Consider the following 22,111-nt stretch of genomic DNA (forward strand, 5'->3'; position numbering starts at 1 on the left):
AAAATTAATTTTTATCTTTACTTCAGTAAAGTATCTTTGCTTCATCACTTCCCTTCCATCTTATACATTATTGTTATCCAATAATTTAGTTCCTTTAAAAGTAGGTATTTTCTTACTATATTATTTATTGTCTTAAGTAAGACATTTTGTTTTTAATCATTACAATCAATGTTTGCTTATATTTACCCACATGTATACCATTTTCCTTACCTATCATTCCTTCTCGCAATTCAGGTCTTTGTGGATCAATTTCTTTCTCTTTCTTTCTTTTTTTTTTCTTTCTTTTCCTTCTTTTCTATAGATATTCTTGGCAAATTCCTTTAGTAAGGATCTGTTGATTTACTATCTCAGTTTTTGTTTGTCTGAAAAGGTTCTTATTTATTAATCCTAGTTTTTCTTTATGTTCTAGGTTGACAGTAACTTTTTATCTATGGGAATCTTGAATGATCTAAGTCCTTCTTGACATTTGTCCTGTCAAAGGTTTTTTTAAATTATATTTTAATGTTTCTTTATTTTTGAGAGAGGGAGAGAGAGAGAGAAAGAGTGTGTGTGAGCAGGGAAGGGGCAGAGAGAGAGGGAGACACAGAATCTGAAACAGGCTCCCGGCTCTGAGCTGTCAGCACAGAGCCTGATGCAGGGCTCGAACCCACAAACCGGGAGATCATGACCTGAGCCGAAGTTGGACGCTTAACCAACTGAGCCACCCAGGCGCCTCATCCGGTCAAAGATTTATATCTATTTCTTCTTGGCATCCTACATGACTCTCAACCTGGGACTACTTTTAGTCCATTTCCTGTCTGAGGTCTTCCCAGATCAGGCTGTTATTATATATTTGAACCCCAAAGGGATGTGTAGGTAAGTGTGTGATTATACGTTCTCAAGGGACACATTTTCCCACACACAGAGCCCCTGCTTTTCCCTCTTCCAGTGGGTCGAATTTTTTGGTCAACCCTTTTACTGAAGATGGGTTTAAAAAGGGCACTCAGCATATTTATGAGGTGTGTCACAGTTACAATGTCCTACCTTGCGCAAGCCTTATCTCCTAATCTCAGAGTAAGTCATACAAGACTGTAAGAATGTCAGATGCCCCAGCGTTACTTCACTTACCAGTTTACAATTCTGATTTTCAATGGTTTCTTCACTTTTGCCCTTTGGGAATTTCCTTTCGTCTGCAAGCTCCGCTAAGCATTTCAAGGGATGTTTATTTTTATCCAGCATTTGTAGGCATTTTGTTTAAGGAAACTTTTCAAGTTTTATAGCTTGTCACATTGTAAACAATCACACCTACATAATCTGTATAGTGAATAGTCACATCTACATAATTGGGCTCCACAGAAAAAACCCCAACACATGCTCTCTGTTCATGCCTTGGTTTTGAACCACATTCACTCATTTTTTTGATCCAGACACCTAGTTGCTTATTTGCTACCAACCTTGATCTTAAAGAAAGGAATATATCTGGATTGGTTAAAGGAATGGGAGGGCATTAAGATATAGAAGGGGCAGAATGAGAGAAGGCTAAGGAATAAGAAGACATAATACCTGTGAACCAAGTGACTCCATTGGATTATTTCATGGAATGAAGCTAGAAAGGTATAAGAGTAGGCAGTGGAATGGTTGACAGAATGTCTGCAGAGCTGGGTTTACATCTTATTTAATGGACAAGGCATAGCCACTTGAGATATTTATGTAGGAGATATATGTGTCTGACAAAGATTATCCAGATTATGGGCATAAGATATATCGGAGCTCTAATTTATGAGTGTGCCGCATTGGAGAGGGGTTTCTTTCCCCCTCAAAAATGAATTTAACACGTATACTGTACCTTTGTTATATAAGACTATATGAATTAGGGGCGCCTGGGTGGCTTAGTCGGTTAAGCGTCCGACTTTCGCTTAGGTCATGATCTCGCGGTTCGTGGGTTCGAGCCCCGCGTCGGGCTCTGTGCTGACTGCCAGCTCAGAGCCTGGAGCCTGTTTCAGTCTGTGACTCCCTCTCTCTCTGACCCTCCCCTGCTCACACTGTCTCTCTCTCTCTCTCTCCTAGAAATAAATAAAAATATATATATAAAAAAAAAAGACTGTATGAATTAATATTACTAGGAATGTCATCCTTTGTTTAAGGAAGCTTAAGGACAGGGAAATCATATAATGTGCATAGACACAGAGCAAAAAAAGTGTGAAATCAAATAGTAAACCCAGGTCACATTCTAACTTTATTTCCCATTCCTTCCTAAAAGACATCATGATTCTTCTTAAACTTCAAGATTAAAAACTACACAACTGGAAAAAACTGCAAAACTGAGGAAGTGCCATTGATGATAATGGGAAACTAGAAAAGGGCTGCCGTAAGTTTAGGTTTTAGCTTTTAAGTTTCATTTGTCAGTCGGACAAGGAAGAAGAGGTGTTCTAGAACTAGCTGTAGGGATGAGACCTGGGAAAGTAAGAGGAGACGCTGAGATGCTCTTCTCGAGCTCATCTGTAAAGAGGTAAAAGGTCAGAATCAAAGCAATGGCGTCCTCATCGATACAATGGAGACAGTAACATTACCGACCTCACAGAGTTGGCCTAAGGATTAATGTACTGTGCCGGATGTGGCGTAGGCACTCAATAAATGAAGCTGTTACTGGGGCACCTGGGTGGCTTAGTCGGTTAAGCGTCCGACTTTCGCTCAGGTCATGATCTCGCGGTTCGTGGGTTTGAGCCCCGCGTCGGGCTCTGTGCTGACTGCCAGCTCAGAGCCTGAAGCCTGTTTCAGAGTCTGTGTCTCCCTCTCTCTCTGACCCTCCCCTGCTCACGCTATCTCTCTCTCTCTCTCTCTCCTAGAAATAAATAAAAAATATTAAAAAATAATAATAATAAATAAAGTAAATAAATGAAGCTGTTACTGTTAAATCAGGAGTAGTGTGGGTGGAAAGAAACTATTGAAAACTATTAAGAAGGTGAAATTGACAGGATAAGGAAATTTATTAGATTTAGCAGGTGAGGGAGAATTCTAGCATGGATACGTGGGTACACAGTGGTGCTGTTCCTTGAAACTGGGTATATCAGAGTAGGAACAGATATGTTTGTGTTTGGGACAAAGGCTGGGTAGAGAAAATGATAAATTCTTTTGGAGTATGTTGAACCTGAACTTTAAAAAAAATTTTTTATTTTTATGTTAAAGTTTTTAAAATTTTTTAATGTTTATTTATTTTTGAAAGAGAGACAGAGTGCAAGTGTGGAAGAGGCAGAGAGAGAGGGAGACACAGAATCCGAAACAGGCTCCAGGCTCTGAGCTGTCAGCACAGAGCCCAAAGCAGGACTCAAACTCAGGAACAGCGAGATCATGACCTGAGCTGTAGTTGATCGCTTAACTGACTAAGCCACCCAGATGCCCCACTTTTTTTTTTTTTTTTAAACAACTTCTGCATGGTTTAGGTTCACAAGTCCTTTTTTTGTTTAATGTTTATTTTTGAGAGAGAGAAAGAGAATGTATGTAAGTGGGGAGGGACAGAGAGAGAGGGAGACACAGAATCCGAAACAGGCTCCAGGCTGTCAGCACAGAGCCTGACGTGGGGCTCGAACCCACAATCCACAAGATCATGACCTAACCTGAAGTTGGATGCTTAACCACCCAGGTGCCCCTGAACCTGAACTTTTGTTTAGGGCATCTAGATAGAGATAAGTAGTAGGCATTTAGGTTCATAGGTCCGGGCACTGTCACATTTTAGCTGGGTAATCTTAAATAAGTTATTTAGCCTCTTTGTGCTTCAATTTAATCACCTAGAAAAGGAGGAATAATGTCTGTTTGTCACAGGTTGATGTAAGAGTATGGCATGGGTTGGGAAGAATAAATTTTTAAAATGTATGCAACTTGCCTTCATGCAAATTCATTCTTTTCTTTCAATCCGTATTTCTCAGTGTCATTCATGGATCTCTTACATCACAGTCACCTAGAGTGCTTGTTTAAAATGCATGTTCTTTATCTCCCTCATTGTCCCCACCTACTGAATGAGAGTCTCTTATGGGGTGGGGAGAGTAATAATAATAATTTTTAGCCTTTGTATTATCTCCTCTATGAAGCACTTCCTGATAATCCTTGTGAGAATAAGCTGCTAACTGTCTTCTCAGTATTTCTGTACTACTTTGTGTCTCTATTATGGCACTTAGTGCAGTCCACCTGTATTATAATGAGTGTGTATTTATCTGTTTCCCTCATTAAATGGTGAACTTCCAAATGCCAACAACTGTGCATTTTAGCACAGCACCTGTAAAGTGGAATCTCAATAAATGTTTGCTGCATTAAATCTGTCATTATGGATATCATTAAGCATTGCGGGGGGGGGGGCATGTAGATGGCTCAGTTGGTTAAGCACCTGACTTCAGCTCAGGTCATCATGGATTCAAGTCCCACATCAGGCTCTGTGCTGGCAGCACAGAGCCTGCTTGGGATTCTCCCTCTCTGCCCTCCCCCACTCGTGCTCTCTCTGTCTCTTTCAAAATAAATAAATAAACTGAAAAAAGAAAGCTAAACCAATTAGCAGCCCCCTAGGGAGAACTAAAGTAAATGGGGAAGTTTTACTCCAACTTTTAATTTTGAAAAATGTTTAAGCTACACAACAGTTATATGAATGGCACAACAAATCCCCCTATACCCTTAATCTAAATCCTCAAGTTATTAACATTTACTATGTATTTTTTTCTCTCAGAACACACACACACACACACACACACACACACACACACACTTCCCTTCCCTGTACCCCGGAATCACTTGAGAGTAAATGTCAGATGTTGTATTTCAGCATTTCCTTCCTAAGAACATGAACATTCTCCTACATAGCTACAATATCATTATCACAAATAAGATTTTTATCTTTGGTGCAGTAATATTATCTAATATCATTCTATCTTCAAATTTCCCTCAAGTCCCAAAGATATCCTTTATAACTTTTGTTCGTTTTGTGGTTTAATTTTTGTGGTATATAATATAGGCAATAGGTATAAAGTAGAACATAGTTCTTGGAGAACTGACCAGATTGGAGGTTCTTGCGCTCAGGACAGTGCTATATAAGGGAAGGTAGGTGAGCTGAGCTCCCCTAACCCTTTCTGCCTTTGTGTTTGTTTGCTTTTGCTTTTGTTTTCCCATTTACCTTCCAAACCTGGTTGACAACATAAAGCCTATGTTGAGCTTCTTCTATGTTGAACCTCTTCTCGTTTTTTTTAAATTTTGAAAAATCTCAAACCTACAAAATGAATTGGGAAAATGCCATCAGCCTACATTCACCGGTTGTTAACAGTCCGCCACATTGACTTTATCTTTATACAGCATACATATTAATTACCCCTCTCCCTTTCTCTCTTCTTCTTTCACTAATTTTTTAAGTTTATTTATTTTGAGAGAGAGAGAGCAGGAGCAGGGAAGGGACAGAGAGAGAATCCCAAGCAGGCTCTGGACTCCATGCTGAGCCAACACAGCACTTGAATTCATGACTGTGAGATCCTGACCTGAGCCAAAATCCAGAGTGAGACGCCTAACTGACTGACTCACCCAGGTGCCCCCCGCTTTCAGTGATTTTTGCTGAATGATTTGAAAGTAAGTTACTGACATTGTGACACTTGATAGTTCACACGAGCCCTAAATACTGCAGAATGTATTTAGTAAAACAAAGCCATTCTGCCATACATAATCACAGTATTCTACTCAAAAAACTCAGCATTGATATATTTAATAATGTCAACTCCATAGTCAGTCTGTAACAATTGTTCCAATTACACAATGTCTTTTATTAGTTGGCTCTCCTTGCCAATCCGAGATCCAGTCAAGGGTCAGTCATGCATCACATTTCGTTGTCCTATTTCTTTTTTGCTGTTGTTGTTGTCCTGTTTCTTCAGTCTATTCATCGAAAATCAGTTCCTCCCCATTTTTTCACTTTTATGACACAGATATTTTTGAAGTGTCCAGGCCAGCTGTTTTGTAGAATAGTCTACAATTTAGATGTGTCTGATTTTTTTCTATCATGATTAGATGCAAGTTCATCATTTTTGGTATGAATGCTTCTCATAGGTGGTTATGTCTTAAGTGTCTATATCTGAAAGCTGACATAAAGTCAGTTTGCTCAGTTATTGATGAGGTTATTTTTGATCTGTGTTTAAGACGGTGGTAAAGGTAGGGCATCTGGGTAGCTCAGTTGTTAAGCATCTGACTCCAGCTAAGGTCATGATCTCCACAGTTCATGAGTTCATGTCCCACATCCAGTGAGCTCGACCCCTGCTCTGGGTGAGCACAAGCCCTGCTTTAGGCAAGCCTCACTTTTCTCTCTCTCTGCCTCTCTTCTCTCTTTTTTGTTCTCTCTCTTTCTGCCCCTCCTTGGATTCTTTCTCTCTCTGCTGCTCACTCACTTGTCCTCTCTCTCTCTCTCACAAAAAAAAAAAAAGGATTAAAAAAGATGGTGGTAAAGGTACATTTTTCTACTTGTAATCAATAAGTCATCTGTTGAGTAATAATTTGAAATTTCATAATATCATGTTCAAACACCCAGCATCCTTTTCATCGAGTGGTTTTAACCACTGATCCCTGCCTCAATTTATTACTAAATTAGTGGTTGCAAAATGATGATGTTTGTGTCATTCCTTCTACATTCATTAGCTGGATTCTTCTGTAATGTAACTTTTCTTCTGCCACTTCCACCATTTTTAGTATCATTGTGGGCTCATGTCTTCTTTTCTTATTTATTGTGCGCTATATTCTTAATGTGTGTGCTCCCCTAAAATTCATATGTCGAAATCCCAACACCTAAAGATGATGGTATTAGGAGTTGGGGGTCTTTGGGCGCTTGAAGGTGTAGTCCTCATGAATGGGATTAGTGCCTGAGGAAAGAGGTTACAGAAATATCCCTTCCACCACATGAGAATAAAGAAGGCACTGACTACAAACCAGGAAGAGGGCCTTCCCCAAAACTCAACCATTCTGCTGCCTTGATCTTGGTTTCCTAGCTCAAGAACTGTGAGAAATAAATTCCTATTACTTATAAGCTACCCACTTTGTGGCTATTTGTTACAGCAGCTTGAACAGAATAATGTTTTAATCCACTGCCATTAGTAATATTTTTGAGGTTTATATTGTCCCAAATTTAGTGTTCTTTTGATATATTCCCATCAGTTTCTTACCATTGCCTTGTTTTCTGGCATAGCAAGATATATTATCCCTTGGTTCACCCATTTCTTCAAAGAGCCATGGTTCCTTTTAGCGAAGAATGGGATCTAGAAATCAAGAGCTGGATGTTAGCTGTGCTCATTGTTACTGAGGTGTCACTATATCTACGCCTTGCAGTATACAGAGCCAGAAAATGTATGTGTGCACACGCACGCGTGTGTAATGAATTCATAATAATACCTCCAGTTTAATCCAATACCTCAAGATTCTTTCTCTCATTCCCCCATTCCATATCTGTGCCTTCCTTCTCCTGTAGAGAAAGAGAAACCTAATTCCCCAAACCATCAATATAGTTACATATTTGCTGTATTTCTCTATATACACAAAACAGTTTTGAAATCACTACACCAATACTACAGCCAACATCAAAATCACAAAATAAAAATTCCAGATTTTTATAGGTATTTTTGTAGTCGGAACACATCCCATTTAGGTGTACAATCAGAACACCGTTAAAAACTTCATTTATCTTTTCTTTTTTTTTGTTGTATCATCAATTTCATACAATTGAGTTCATTTGTTTCTGTTGCCATACTGTTTTAAGTGTCTCCCTACTTCCTATCTATGCTGATTTAGTTTTCTTGAATATATAAAAACATGGTTTAGAAGTCAAAACAATTTAACAAGTTACACTTAGAAAAGTTTCACTCCTTTCCCTCTTATCTTCCATCCCATACCTACTTCACTCCAATAGGTCAGTGGCTATTATTATTAGTTTATAGTTATTATTAGTTTATAGTTCATCTTTTCTGTAATTTTTAAATAAGCAAACATCCACTCACATACATACATACATCTTTCTTTTTTATAACTCTCCTCTTACACAAAAGGTAGCATACTTTGCTCTTTTCTTTTTCATTTAACAATATATACTGAAAATCAGGATATTAATTCATAGAGATAGTCTTCTTTTATATAGCTATAGAGCAATCCACTATGTGAATGTGATATTGTTTATTCAATTTATCCTATGGATGGGCACTTAGATTGCTTTCAGTATTTTGCTTTATAGTGCTACAATGAATAACCTTGTATGTGTATATGGTTTTTTGTATCATTAGAGATGTATCTTCAGGGAAAAGGCTTAGAACTAGGATTCCTGGTTAAAGTATAAATGTAAATGTAGACTTGTTAGATATTGCCAAAGTCCCCTTTATAGAGTTTATTCTATATTATTATTATTACCAACCATTTATGAGAAGGCCGCTTTTGAAATGATTAAAACTATTAGTAAAAATGAAAAGCATGTCGTATTGCTTTCTTTATTCAAGTCAAAGTTAAAACACAGAAGATGGAACCTACCAAGAATGAAAGAAAGGACTCTGGTGATTCTCTGGAGTCTTTCAGAACCCTCTTTTGAAGCTCAAACAAATTAATCTCGCATCCAAAAATGAATTTAGCATGTACTGTCATAATTCAACATTTTAAAATATATAGGGACTGCTTACAGGGTTATGGATTGTCTCAAAGCCTGACCTTACAGACAACTCACCTGTCTCCTCCTGCAAGGAGACGGGGGAATTAGGCAAAGAGAACGTTGTAATAAGTGCTAGAGTATATGAACCAAAAGAGTTACAGTGGGAGCAGAAAGGAAGGAGCACATAAAGCTGCCTGAGTGTTCACAGAAGGTGTGATCTTTGACCTGATTCTTGAAGGGGTTGTTTCCCAGGTAAACAAGGGAACTACCAGGAGACTTAGGTGCACAGGCATAGAAAGGTGGGGGGAATGCTAGTGTAGAATCATGGGGGGCACCTGGGTGGCTCAGTTGGCTGAGCAACCAACTTCGGCTCAGGTCATGATCTCATGGTTCGTGGGTTCGAGCCCTTCATTGGGCTCTGTGCTGACAGCTTGGGTCCTCGAACCTGCTTAGGATTCCATGTCTCCCTCCCTCTCTGCCCCTCCCTTGTTTGTGCTCTGTCTCTCTTTCAAAATACATAAACATTAAAAAAAAAAAAAAAAATCATGGGAAGAGCTCCTCAGTTGGTCACCAGTATCTACAAACATTTATTTTCATAGGAAACTCAGTCCTATGGGTAGTTGGGGCTAGATGGGCATATGAAGCCCCTCCAAGCCATAGACCCTATCACTTTGAGACTAATATGGTAGACTTGAATCTTATTTATAGATTACATTTTGAAGTCAGCACTTAAGATGAAAATTGTTTAGAGTCAAATCCCTTCTAGAGGATCCCCTTAATGTTAGAATATATGTGTTGTCTTCCATAAAGGACCAGATGAAGTAGTTTCTTTGCATTTTGGGTCCGTGTTGGATGAAAAATGCATATTGTAGATTTAAACACTAGAAACACACGTGGTGACGCCAAAGGTTCACACTGGAAGCAGCAACTATGAAATTGAGACAGAAGGAGCAACAGATGCATGACGGCTATCTCATGGTAAATCCATGGCATGTGCTCTTTGAGTACAATGGCTGAATTACTATCACTATTTACATAGTTCTCTCTTTTTCTAAAAACACATAGTTGAGGGGCGCATGGGGTGGCTCATTCAGTTAAGCGTCTGACTCTTGGTTTCAGCTTAGGTCATGATTTCATGGTTCGTGAGCTTGAGCCCCATGCTAGCCTCTACACTGAAAGTATGGAACCTGCTTGGGATTCTCTCTTCCTCTCTCTGCCCCTTCCCTGCTCATGTTCTTTCTCTCTCCACATAAATAAACATCCAAAAATCAAACAAACAAAAACTATATAGTTGAATTCCTTTACGGTAAATGTCTCTATGGCTCCTTTGTGTATATTCTACATATAAGACATAGTCTCCTGGAATCTAGTATCTCTTCTACCCAAATGATTCATCTAACCAGTCATGGTTTAGTTTAGGAATGGGTCTGTGGATTAGTTAGGTTAAAGACGAAGCTGCTGTGTATATTAGAAATCCCAAAAATGTATTGGCTTAAAGAAGATAGAAATGTATTTCTCCCTCTCATAGTAATGTGGCCCATCTCAGCTGGGGAGCAGGGAGGACAGCTCTGGGGGTACTGCCAGGCAGGGGCCCATGTTTTTTCTCTCTGTGTTGCTCTACCATCTTCTAGAACATTTGAATGTTGGAGTTCTAACCTGAAAGGAAGGTAAAAGAGAAGAAAAACTGACACCTAATGTTTTAAGGCCCAAACCTAGATGTTAGTAGTAATGCTGTTCTATCAGTATTTCTTCTGCTCATATTCCATTGAGTTTTATGTTGGTGGCAGCACAGTCACATCGCCATACTTAGCTACAAGGGAAAACAGGAAGTGGAGTCTCCAGCGGGGTAGCCATATGTCCCAGGAAAGAGGTAGAATGGATTTTGAAAGAACCCACATCTGCTAGTATGAGATGCGAGGGCAAGTCTGCTCAGGGCTTTTGGAAAATATTTCCACTCTTCTAAATTAGTAAAGAACACTAGACCATCTATCTCTTTTTAATATTCTGATCATTTTATTTGTGTAAAATCTGTTGCCTTTGCAATTCCATGTATTTTATATCGTGCGTTTAAAACTTTTATTTTGAGGATGGGGCTGGAGGCTTTGCCATATTGCCAGGGCACACTGTGTCACCAAAATCAAAACACAAATATGCCTCTGCCGGGGTCGTGACAGGAAGACCATTTAAGAGGCTCTTAATTCAGGCAAATGATAATGAGAATGTGACTCAGGCAGCATCCACAGGGGACAGACTGCAGAGATCCTTTAACCCTCACTTGCAGAATCTACTTTTATCAGCCAAACAGCCAGATAACAGCATTGCTACTAACCATTTATTTCAGCAGAAGGAAATGCTTCCTTGAAAGTGTAATTTAGGAATGTTTTCTTTTAAATTTAACATAAGAGGAAATGTCCCAGCCACATAAGATGCCACTCAGTTGTTTAACTGGTATAATGGATATTATTATTAGCTGGCCATTTTCCCACAATAGCTTTCCCTCAAGAAAAAAACAATAAGCTTTTACAGCCTCACATGGTGTGACTGAAAGCCTCTTAAAGAAGAGGAACAGAATCAGACACTCATGCAGGGAAGAGAGCCTTGCGGTTTGCCCCAAGGGGCTGGAAGAAGCAGAGGAGCCGCTGGTGGCAGGTTGAGGACACCTCAATAACAGACTGACGCTCCAATCACAGGCCTCTGCACAAGGCTGTGAGTAATCACCCACCAATGCCGGATCCACAGGCTGTTGCAGAGTTCTCTTTCACTGCTCTGTACGTGACACCCTGGGCCTGCAGTATCGCACACAGCAGCCACGTTTGTCACTTGAGTTCCACTGATCCAGCAGCTCTGATGGGTTGCGGCTGTCTTCAGTCCCTGAATCTCCCAAGGATTATGGTTTTGCACTCTTACTGACCTTTCAGTTGATTTTGAGCAGGGGCCTTGTTTCCTTTTACTAGAATGTGAGCTCTTAGAGTCTGGGGATCATGATGCTCCTCAAAGTATATACAGTTCTTTGTGAGATGAAGCAGTCTTTCAATATTTCAGTTAAGTACATTTACCTAAGGAAAGTGAAGCTCCCCGACCCTGATTTGTAATTCTATTAAATATTTACCTTGCTTATGGCCCCAGAAAATTATTTTAAGTCCTGTGTAGCATAACTGCAGTGCAGAATGGTTCTAGGATTGATCAGAGCCATGGAACTAAAAAGACATCTAATCTAATCCTCTTAGATTTCTTTAAGAACTAATTATTGTAATCAAGTGAAAAAAAAATCCCTTTTTATTTTGCATTTTAAAAATTTATGAATCTAAATAACTTTTACAGAAAAAGAATCTATTCTCCCCCAATCTCTCTGATCTTTGGGGAGAACCATAAAGCTGGAGGCAGAAGTACTGTTCAGAGCCACCTGGGCCCTGGGTCCACCTCCCTGCCCCAAATGAGGAATATACCCTTGCGGCTGATCAGTTTGGGGGGCACTCTCTGACACACAGGTGTTCCAACTTAGAACACTTTTCATAGACCCTTAAATGTAAGCTCATACAGTCTTCAGTGTCAGCCCCTTAGGAAGATACTGATGACCTAGTCTGGATATAAGTGTATTAGTGAGAGAGACTGGCTTCGTTATCAGCTCTGGAACATTCACTGACTGGGTAAAGAATGTCAACAACATTTGCACACCCCATAAGGAATCAAGAGCCATGGAGAAAGCCAGCAAAGATATAGTGCATCCAGTTCCACTTGATGTGGCCACCTAGCATCTGTTAGGTGTTGTTTCCTCAGCTACTAAGTGAGGAGGCAGTGAGGTATATGAGCACCTGCGTTGGTCTCTTCCTGCTAATCTGTAACCTGCCTATACTACTACACTTAAAAAAAATTACGGGGCGCCTGGGTGGCTCAGTCAGTTAATTGGTCGACTTCAGCTCAGGTCATAACCTCAGGGTTCATGGGTTCAAGCCCCACACCAGGCTCTGTGCTGACAGCTCGGAGCCTGGAGCCTGCTTTGGAGTCTGTGTCTCCCTCTCTCTCTCTGCCCCTTCCTTGCTCACACTCTGTCTCTCTCAAACAAACATTTTTTAAAAATTAAAAAAAATATATACATATATATACGTATTCTGTAGTTGTTACATGAAATAACCTATAAATGTCTATTAGGACAAACTGACAGTGTTGCCCAAATCTTCCATTTTCTTAATGACTTTTTCTCTATTTGTTCCAAAATTATTGGCCGAGAGTTGTTAAGTTTTCTAACTACCGTGGTGGTGTCTGTTTCTCCTCTTAGTTATTTGTGTCTTATATTTTGTAGCTCTTTTACTAAGAGTATACAGATTTGGGGATGTTACATTTTTGTTGATGAATTGGCCTTTTAAGCATCATGAAAGGACACTGTTTATCTGTATTAATACTTCTTAAGGTCTACTTAATCTGATACTAATATAACCATACTACCTTTCTTACTGTGTGTTTTATGTGTCTTTTCATTCTTATACTTTCAACCTGTGTTTTTTTATTTAAAGTGCATATCTTGTACATAGTATTTAGTTGGATCTTACTTTTTTAATCTAGACAATCTTTGCCTTAAACTCGTTAGTTCACTTAATGTTATTATTGATATAGCTATGAGTTTTACTTATTTTTTATTTTTTACTTTTTATGTTTGTTTATTTTTGAAAGAGGGAGAGACAGAGGGAGAGCAGGGGAGGGCAAGAGAAAGGAGGAGACACAGAATCCGAAGCAGGCTCCAGGCTCTGAGCTATCAACACAGAGCCTGACATGGGGCAGACACCCAGGTGCCCAGTATAGCTATGTTTAAGTGTTTCAACTGTCATTTGTTTTCCATTTGACCTCATGTTTTCCCTCCCATCCCTTTTGGCGCGTTAATCAACTATTTTTTTAAATAGTCCATGCTTGGGTGGCTAAGTCGGTTAAGCATCTGGCTTTGACTCAGGGATCTCATGGTTCATGGGTTCAAGCCCCACGTCAGGCTCTATGCTGACAACTCAGAGCCTGTAGACTGCTCCGGATTCTGTCTCCCTCTCTCTTCCCCTCCCCCACTCCGATTCTGTCTCCCTCTCTCTTCCCCTCCCCCGCTTGTACTCTGTCTCTCAAAAATGAAGAAACGTTAAAAAAATTAAATATTCCATTCTCTTCTGTGATTTTTTAGCTTCTGTGTGTGTGAGAGAGAGGCAGAAACAGAGAGAGACTGCTGTAACAAAGATTCAGGTTCACACTTAAACTAATAAAGTTTCTACCTGCAATGAGTCAGGCACTGGGCTAAACACAATGCTATGAGGTTGTTATTTGTTTTGAACTTCAGGAAAGTTGCTCCCTGGGTTATGGTATTCTAAGGGGGTGCATTAAACTGAAAGTTACACGTTTCAGTTCAAATCCAAGCTCCACCACCTCACACTTGTGTCATCTTAGCCAATGTGTATATATTTTGTGAGCTTCCATTTCCTTATCTATAAAATAAGAATGGATGTTTTAGTGCTACTTTTTAGGATGACTACATAGATCACATGGAATAATTTCTATAGATGGATGATGAAAAGTATAACTATAAACATATAGAATATTCAGGATTTAATGAAAGCACTGATTTGCTCTCTATACCTTTAATAAATGTGTATAAATTTCAATCCTATCTTCTCTATCATCTTTCTAAATTGAAAAGCCTTCCTTTCTTTGGTACATTTGTTGTCTTTATATTTTTGGCAGTTCTTTCCTTATACCATCTCTAACTATGATTATGTACCCCTTCCACAACCGCTGTGTCAGAGCATACTTCTTTCTGCTCATACTTCAAGACCCAATTAAAATAGCATGTCATTTATGACAACTTCCCACTCATATTTATTCACTCTCTTCTGATACCCTCTCAACTCTACTTATCTCATCATATTGTAACTATTTCCACACATTCACTAACTTGGCCTGACTAAAACTCCTCCAGTGACTATTTGGTTCATCTCAGTATTTCCAATGTTGAATATAGAGCCTGGTGCAGAGTAAGTGCTCAATAAATACCTGTCGACTGAATGAAAGGACAGAGACAGACACCTCGGGGAAGGACGGCTTTTGTCTCTGATCTTCAGTGCTGAGAGTGTCATCCCTGTGAAGATAGAGAACGTGTGAAGCCCATTAGTTGTTCTGGTATTTATGCAACTCCCACTGTCCCACTTGCTCAAGTGGAAGCAGTTCAAAAACCACCATCCTTTAATGTTGGATTAATGTCATTAAACCTCTTACCTTAAATATCCCTGGGAAAATCTGGGAAGACTTTATGCAGTGATAGGTTTTAAAAGACCAATAGAAGTTTTACTTAAGTGGGAAAGGATCTCAGAAAAAGGTAAATTCTCTTGAAATCTTTCCACAGTCCAAATCTGGCTTAGTGTGCAAGTGCTTTCTTCTCCTACCCCATCTCTTTCCACTCTCTCACCTATTACACTCCAGTCATGCTGAACGACCTTTAGTTCTCTCCACGTTTTTCTTTCCTCTGGGCCTATGTACATGCTATTGCCTCTACTTGGAATGCTTTGTTCCGCTGATTTCCCTTAACCTGGCTAATTCTTGTGTGTCCCGTAGGTCTCAGCCTATATGCTGCCGCCTCTGGGATGCCTTCACTGACCGCTTGTCCTGACTCCCCAAGTCTGAATTAGGTGCTCTTTCTCTATGTTCTCACAACACCCTGAACTAATTTCCTTTAGTACTGGTGAAAGTATTGAAATTTCTTTGTAGTCTTCTCTCTTTTAGAGAATGCACTAGACTTAGCATTCCTTAAGGCATTGAATCTTCTGTTATTCCCAGGGTCCTGAATGATGCCTGGCACAGAATAAACCTCACTAAACATTTTCTCAATGAATGAATGAATGAATCCCACGAGAATGCCAGTTGCAAAGAAAGCTTAAAAGAACAGGTAGCTGGTATACTTTCTCTTTCCATATCCAGCATTCTCCTGGTGTGCAGCCTGCAGATGTGGAGGAAGTTGTCAAGAAGGGTGTGCAGACTCTTGTGATTGGCCGAGGGATGAGTGAGGCCTTGAAGGTAGGTATTGGTGAGCACAGCATTCCTGAGGACACCTGGTGACCTCTTGGACCATTAGCTTAGAAACAGATCCTTCTTGGGGCACCTGGGTGGCTCAGTTGGTTAAGCATCCCACTTCGGCTCAGGGCATGATCTCACGGTTCATGGGTTCAAGGCCCGCATCGGGGTCTGTGCTGACAGCTCAGAGCCTAGAGCCTGCTTCGGATTCTTTGTCTCCCTCTCTGTCTGCCCCTTTCCTACTTGTGCTCTTTCTCTCCCTCTCAAAAATAAAATAAATGTTAAAAAAATTTTTTAAAGGAAAGACATATGTCCTTGGGAGCTCATCTCCATATATCATGCACCCTCATTTTCCTGAGTCAGGGTGGCCCAGGATAAAATAATGGAGGTTAGTACTCTTCCTCATCAGGGTTGGACTCTCCAGTCTCTACCTAAGCCTAGGTCTAAGCCCAGGCCTGTGTTCTTTCAACTATTTTTCAGAAATTCTTCACTCCTGGAATCCTCAAGCCCTATAGCTATCAATATTTGGTACTTTAGATTGTCATAGTGCCACATAGTGTCATTGTCACTTTTTTTAAAATTGCATAACAGTTTTATAATACTTTCTATTCTTTCCTTGAACACAATCAAGCTATGCGTTTTTCCCCTTTCAGAAAAAAAATATTTTTATTGTACTTAGAGAAATAATACATGCTAATTGCAAAACAGTAGATGCAGAAATACTGAAGTAGAAAAGTGAGCGCTCCCCTGCCCCATGTGAACGTGATGTATACTGTCCAATTCTCTATGTAGCTGCAAATACTCTTACGTGTACAGATGTATATATACACACTTATAACCATTTTTACAGAAACAGGATCACACTGTACATATTGTTCTGTAACTTGCTACTGACATTGTTACATTGTAGACAGCCTTTCACAGAGGTCTATAAAGATCTGCCTCATTCTTTACACAGATGTCCTAAAATCTAGTTACCTACTGATGCAGCTGCCCTTTATTTATTTATATTTTTTTGTTTAACCTAGTTTTTTCCCCCATTGAAGTAATTCCTTCCTATATGGCTATTGTTACTATAAAGTTGTTCAAACATGTAAAAAATACAGGGCATTAAAAAAATATTTCAGAGCCCTTTTTGAGGCAGAATCTAATGAAAATCTACTTAAAATAATACTTAGCACAAGCCAGTTAAGAAAATACCCAATAATAGCTGCCACTGTTGAGAATCTTTTATATAAATTAATTTGCAAACATTTATTCAGTGCCTTCTATGGGTCAGATGCTATTCTAGGCCCTGGAGACAACAATAAAAATAAGAAAACAAGGTTCATGGCCCTCTTGGAAAATAAAATAGTAGACAATTTCAGATCATAACAAATGTTGTGAAAAAAAATGGTGACTTCTGAGGGGCTGCTGTAAATGGAGGAGTCAGGAAAGGCCTTTCTGAGGAGACAGTTGAGCTGCAGTGTATATACATGAGTTAACTTCATTCTCACACCACCGTGTGATGTTAGTATTATCCCCATTTTAAAGGGGAGGGAACTGGGGTTGAAAAACTTTAAATAGCTGGCCTATAGCCTGTTGGTTGGTACACGGCAAAGTTAGACTTTAGACTCCGGCTGGACTGACTCAAACTTTCAACAGTTATGTGTTAGACATTTTACATCGCTTAGCTGAATTAGTTTTCATTCCAGCCCTGTGAATTAGGTATTATTATCCTTATTTACAGACATGGAAACCAAGGGTCAGAGAATTGAATTCACTTACCGAAGGTCACACTGCTAGTAACACTTAAATTCAAGGCTGCCTGACTCCAAAATCAATACTCTTTCCATTTTCACTTCACCTGAGCTTTGTGCATGCACGATATCTCTGTCCACTTCTTAGAAGCCTTACTGACTCCTTGGGCCTCGATGCCAAATTTTGGACTGGTAAACACTGGGTGACAGTTGTCATTGTCCAATTCTGTAAAGAGCACCTGCCTCATGGCAGGAAAGGAAACCCTGGAGGGCCTTTACTCGGACTTATTCATCTTTTTCCCTCTTCCCAGGTGCCTCCATCCACTGTGGAGTACCTCGAGAAACAAGGCATTGATGTGCGGGTCCTCCAGACAGAGCAGGCAGTGAAGGAGTATAATGCCTTGGCTGCCCGAGGCATCAGGGTGGGAGGGGTCTTCCATTCCACGTGCTGATGGAGCCTTACGGAGAATAAATCACTAAGCCACGATGCCTGTGACTATCACTCTTACCACTCTCACGGACCTCCCCAAGCATTTTTCAACAGCTGCTCATGCCAGGTGCTGGGCTAGGGCTTGGGATGCATGGATGGCTAAGGCAAGGTCCCATCCTGGGGGGAACTGAAAATCAGGGAAGAAGACAGATATTTACCAAAGCTTAATAATATAGTAAATGTAAGGCCAGAAATACAAGAAAATAAAGGCAAAAATAAAGCCTTCTCCATTGGAGGCCCAAGAAAAGTTTCAGTGCATTAAAGTTACATTGCAGTAGATGCTTTGTAATGTTTAACCATTAATTCAATCAATTTTTATTGAGTACTTTATATTCCAGGCACTGCTATAGGCACAGAAAAACAGCAATCAAAATCTTATCCTCACAAAGCTGATGTCTAGTGGGGAAAATAAACAATAAATTCCATAATGTTAAGTAGAACCTGTTATGAAGAAAAATAAAGCAGGATAAGAAGATGAAGAGTAGTGAAGGCTATTTCAGATATGTGCTCAGGAAAAGTCTCTTGGTACAGTTGACGTAGGAGTAGAATCGTGACTAAAGTGACAGAACATTTCTGTAACAGTAGCAGTAAAAAGGGCGATATCCTGATCCCAGGGATCTAGGCAGGCTTCTCCACTAGCTAACCTCACCTTCCCTTTGCTCTGAAATGATGGGGCTGGACTAGACCACCGCGGGTAGTTTTCGTTCTGTTATATGCCACGTGTCCTTTGTGAAGCCTTAGAGGAGACTGATGAACTATAAATTATCACCATCACATTAGTTTTCATTCCTCCCCCTCTTGAAAGAGTTTCTGCCACTCACTGGTTGGGCATTTATTTAATCTCTTAAGAGTTTCACTGTTCTCACCTGTCAGATAGGGATAATAATTAGTACCTGGAGTGATTCTGTAGGTATTAAATGGGGTGATTCATACTATGTCTTAGCATACTGCTTGGCATGTAGTAAGGACTCAATAAATTGAAGCCATTGTTGTCATTGTATTTTGATTAGTAAGTCTGCTGTGTGAAGTCAACTAGTTTCTTTTTATGGTTCCTAACAGCAGCTTATTTCATAGATCTGTAGAATGTTGAGCCCCAAAGGACCTATCTACTCTCTCATTTATTTATTCTCTTTCCTGCCCATTTACTAAGACTCTCTTACTGATTTTCTTATGACCAGTTATTGCTGGCCCCTGGGGGTAGAGGAATGAATAAATTCTAATTCTTGCCCTCAGGAGTTATGTGGGAAAGACAAATGTATAGACAATAATGATACAGTCTGTTAACGTCGTAATAGTTAGAAGGTCTAATGATGGCCTGATCCCACCAGGATGGAAGGGAAAGTAGGGAAGACCTCACTTAAGTACAGGACACAAGCTGAGTCTTAAAGAACAAGGTGTTCGTTTATTCCCCAAACATTTGGCAAATTTTTAACTATACATTTACTAGGTCAAGTATCTCTCACAGCCATAATTAAATAAAATCCCTCCACCTCAGGCCATGTTGAAGCCACAACCCCAGGAAGCTGGTTTTTGCTCCATGTGATCCTGTCACCTGCTTGGCCCAGCTGGATATCTGACTAGGCAGCCAACCCATGAAGAGCAACTTAAGATGCGGCTTTGCAAAAGGTTAGCTAAGACTACTGCAATGGAGAGTGAAGGGATCTCTCCAAGTTTACCCAGCAAGAAAGTGGCAGAGCAAGGATGAGAACCCGATGCTGTGTCTTGATCTCTACCATACACCACCTTAAAAGGCCCATGGGAGTGGGGCGCCTCACTGGCTCAGTCGGTAGAGCATGCAACTCTTTATCCCAGGGTCATGAGTTGAAGCCCCACACTGGGTTAGAGCTTACTTAAAAGGGGTGGGGAGGGGGTTGGCACATGGGAGTGAGATCCTTACAGACCTGACTTAGCCTGGAGGTCCAGGAAGTCCTGTTTAGTGCCCTTTCTGCAACCAGTAATTTGACAGATACAGGATCTTTCTAGGTCTCAGTTCACTCAGCTCAAAAAGCCAGGCACCTATACAGCTAGACGGTGTTTGATAAAAATTAGACTGTTTCTCTATTGATGCAATCGCCTTTTTTTTTTTTTTAAGTAGCATGTAAAGTGAGACATCTCTAGTAGGTGCTGAGTTAGGTGTGGGTGTAATCAGTGTTCCTGAGTTGTCTCCACATTAGAGAGAACTTAGAACAAAATTCTTGGAGACAGAAGTATCTGACAGTGACATTATTAAAAGTTGTACAGAACCTGCTAATAAATAGCTCCTATTCCTGAATCTGTTCTCCATGGCCATTGCTGGAAATGTGCAGAACCTGGAGAGAAGCTATTTTTTCCACATGACACTACACTTGGTCCCATGTCTTAATCATTAAGCCCTTTGGATTTGATTTGTAGGCAACACAGCCCTCCCTCTGCCCACACTTCATTTCTCCTAGCTTGAGTGCTTCTTAAGACGAGAAGTCTGCCAAGTGCTTCTGTGTACCCTATAATTCTGTTTGCAGAAGTCAATCATGTCAAAGCCAAATATAAAGTCCTTTCGGAAACATGAATCCCAGGGCTGGCTTTTGCAGGCATGACATGGTACTGCTGTTTGCTCTGGAATCATATTCGTTCTTCCCCTGCCTGCTGTGTGCCAGTAGCAGTGCTGGAGATACAACAGACATTCTCACTGCGCCGCTAGGCACAGAGTAGTTGGAAGAAACAGACATGTAAATATACAGTGATGGTACCAACGTTACAAAGTGGCACAAATCTACCTAGACACCTGTTTTGTTTCAAGAGTCATTTTAACATTTATCATTTATTTTTCATTTGGATATTTTAACATGAAAATGCAGATTTCTGGCTGTTCTGGAAGAACTGGAAGATCTTATACCACCAGACCCACACTTAAACCAGAGTAGAAATGAATGACAACTGTCTTCTGACAGAAGCTATACTCTCTGACTAAAGAGAACTGAAGTCTGTTACCTTCCTCCAAGCTTCATGACTCCTTTTCCCCTGCCTACCTTCTTTAGAGGTTTCCATTTGTAAGCCTGCAGTAAATAAATAAATATGCTTAAAGAACGTATAGAAGACTGTCGGAACACAGAGGCAACACGCCAAGCCCACAGGAGACACAAGATAGGTTCCAGAATGAGGCTCAGTTCTGGAGAATGAAAAGGAACTTTAGGAGACAATTTGAGGAATATACTCCGGGGCTCAGCAGGTCCGAAGGTCTGAGACAAGAGAGCACGATGAATGTTGGCAACAACTACAGGCATTCTCTAGAGGCAGAGAAGTACAAGAATGTGTGGCACAGGCAGTATGAGGCTGGAGAGCAGGGGAGGGGCATGAAGAGCCTTCAGGAATAGGACTTTAGACTTTATCCTGGGACCAGAAGTGGGCCACTTCGGAGGGACTTCAGCAGGGGAATGCCATGAGCAGATCTGGGTTTTAGAAAGATTATTCTGGTAGCTGTGTGAAGAATGGACTACAGGGGCAAGGTCTGAGGCAAGATCTCTAGGAAGCTAATGCCCCATTTTAGGAGATGCTGGTGGCCTGCACTAGGATAGAAACTGAGTATGAGAAGAGCATTGAGTCAAGAAACATCTAAGCAGAATCTAAAGGACTTGATGGCTATGTTTACATGAGGGGAGAGAAGGAAGTCCAGTGTGACACCTGGGTTTCTGGCTGTGACTGCTGGGTGCAAGAGAGACCACTTACAAAGCACAACAGACCCATTATGGAAACCATATTCATTAAGAATCAGGAGGCCTGGCTTCCAGCCTTGGCTTCACTATGAATTCAGTCTCTCCAGGCTTGTATATTCACTTCTAAAATGAAAGTGCCACACCAGAGTGATCTTTACACTCCCTTTTAGGTCTTTGTAACCTAAGGTCATTTTTTCACTTCATTCAGCGTGGAAACAGATGCAGAAAAATCAAGGTTCTCACACTCCACAGAACCTGATAATTCAGGGTAAAAGGAATTTAAAAGGTTGGGCCCAATCTCTCATATGATACTTGAATTCCCTGGCAATAAACTTGTTAGGAGCTTGTCCAGCCTCTGCTTGAACACATCCAACATGGAAAATTTCTTATCTCCTAATGTAGCCCATTTAATTCTTACCCTGCTTTTAAAAACTTATCTTGATACTAAGCCCAAATCTGCCCCTTAGTGTATCTCTACCTTTGGTGGAAAATGTACTATATTTTGGGTATCAAGACCTAGGATAAAGTCCTAGCTTTGCCCCTT

The 22,111-nt window shown here is 40.3% G+C and overlaps 1 protein-coding gene across 3 annotated transcripts in view; it reads left to right on the plus strand.

The window, feature by feature from the left end:
- The window catches only part of AAMDC (adipogenesis associated Mth938 domain containing), a 35,826-nt gene extending 17,949 nt beyond the window's left edge, over positions 1–17,877 (plus strand). For all 3 annotated transcript variants that reach the window (XM_039228716.1, XM_039228715.1, XM_039228717.1), the window contains 2 exons: positions 15,557–15,652; positions 17,700–17,877. In XM_039228716.1, coding sequence (XP_039084647.1) covers positions 15,557–15,652; positions 17,700–17,840 — 237 coding nt within the window. In that variant the 3' untranslated portion in view covers positions 17,841–17,877. The remainder of the gene's footprint in view (positions 1–15,556; positions 15,653–17,699) is intronic.
- Positions 17,878–22,111: the final 4,234 nt, after the last annotated feature.

Source organism: Hyaena hyaena, unplaced genomic scaffold, assembly GCF_003009895.1.
Source record: "Hyaena hyaena isolate Hyena2069 unplaced genomic scaffold, ASM300989v1 scaffold_34, whole genome shotgun sequence".
NCBI lineage: Eukaryota > Metazoa > Chordata > Mammalia > Carnivora > Hyaenidae > Hyaena > Hyaena hyaena.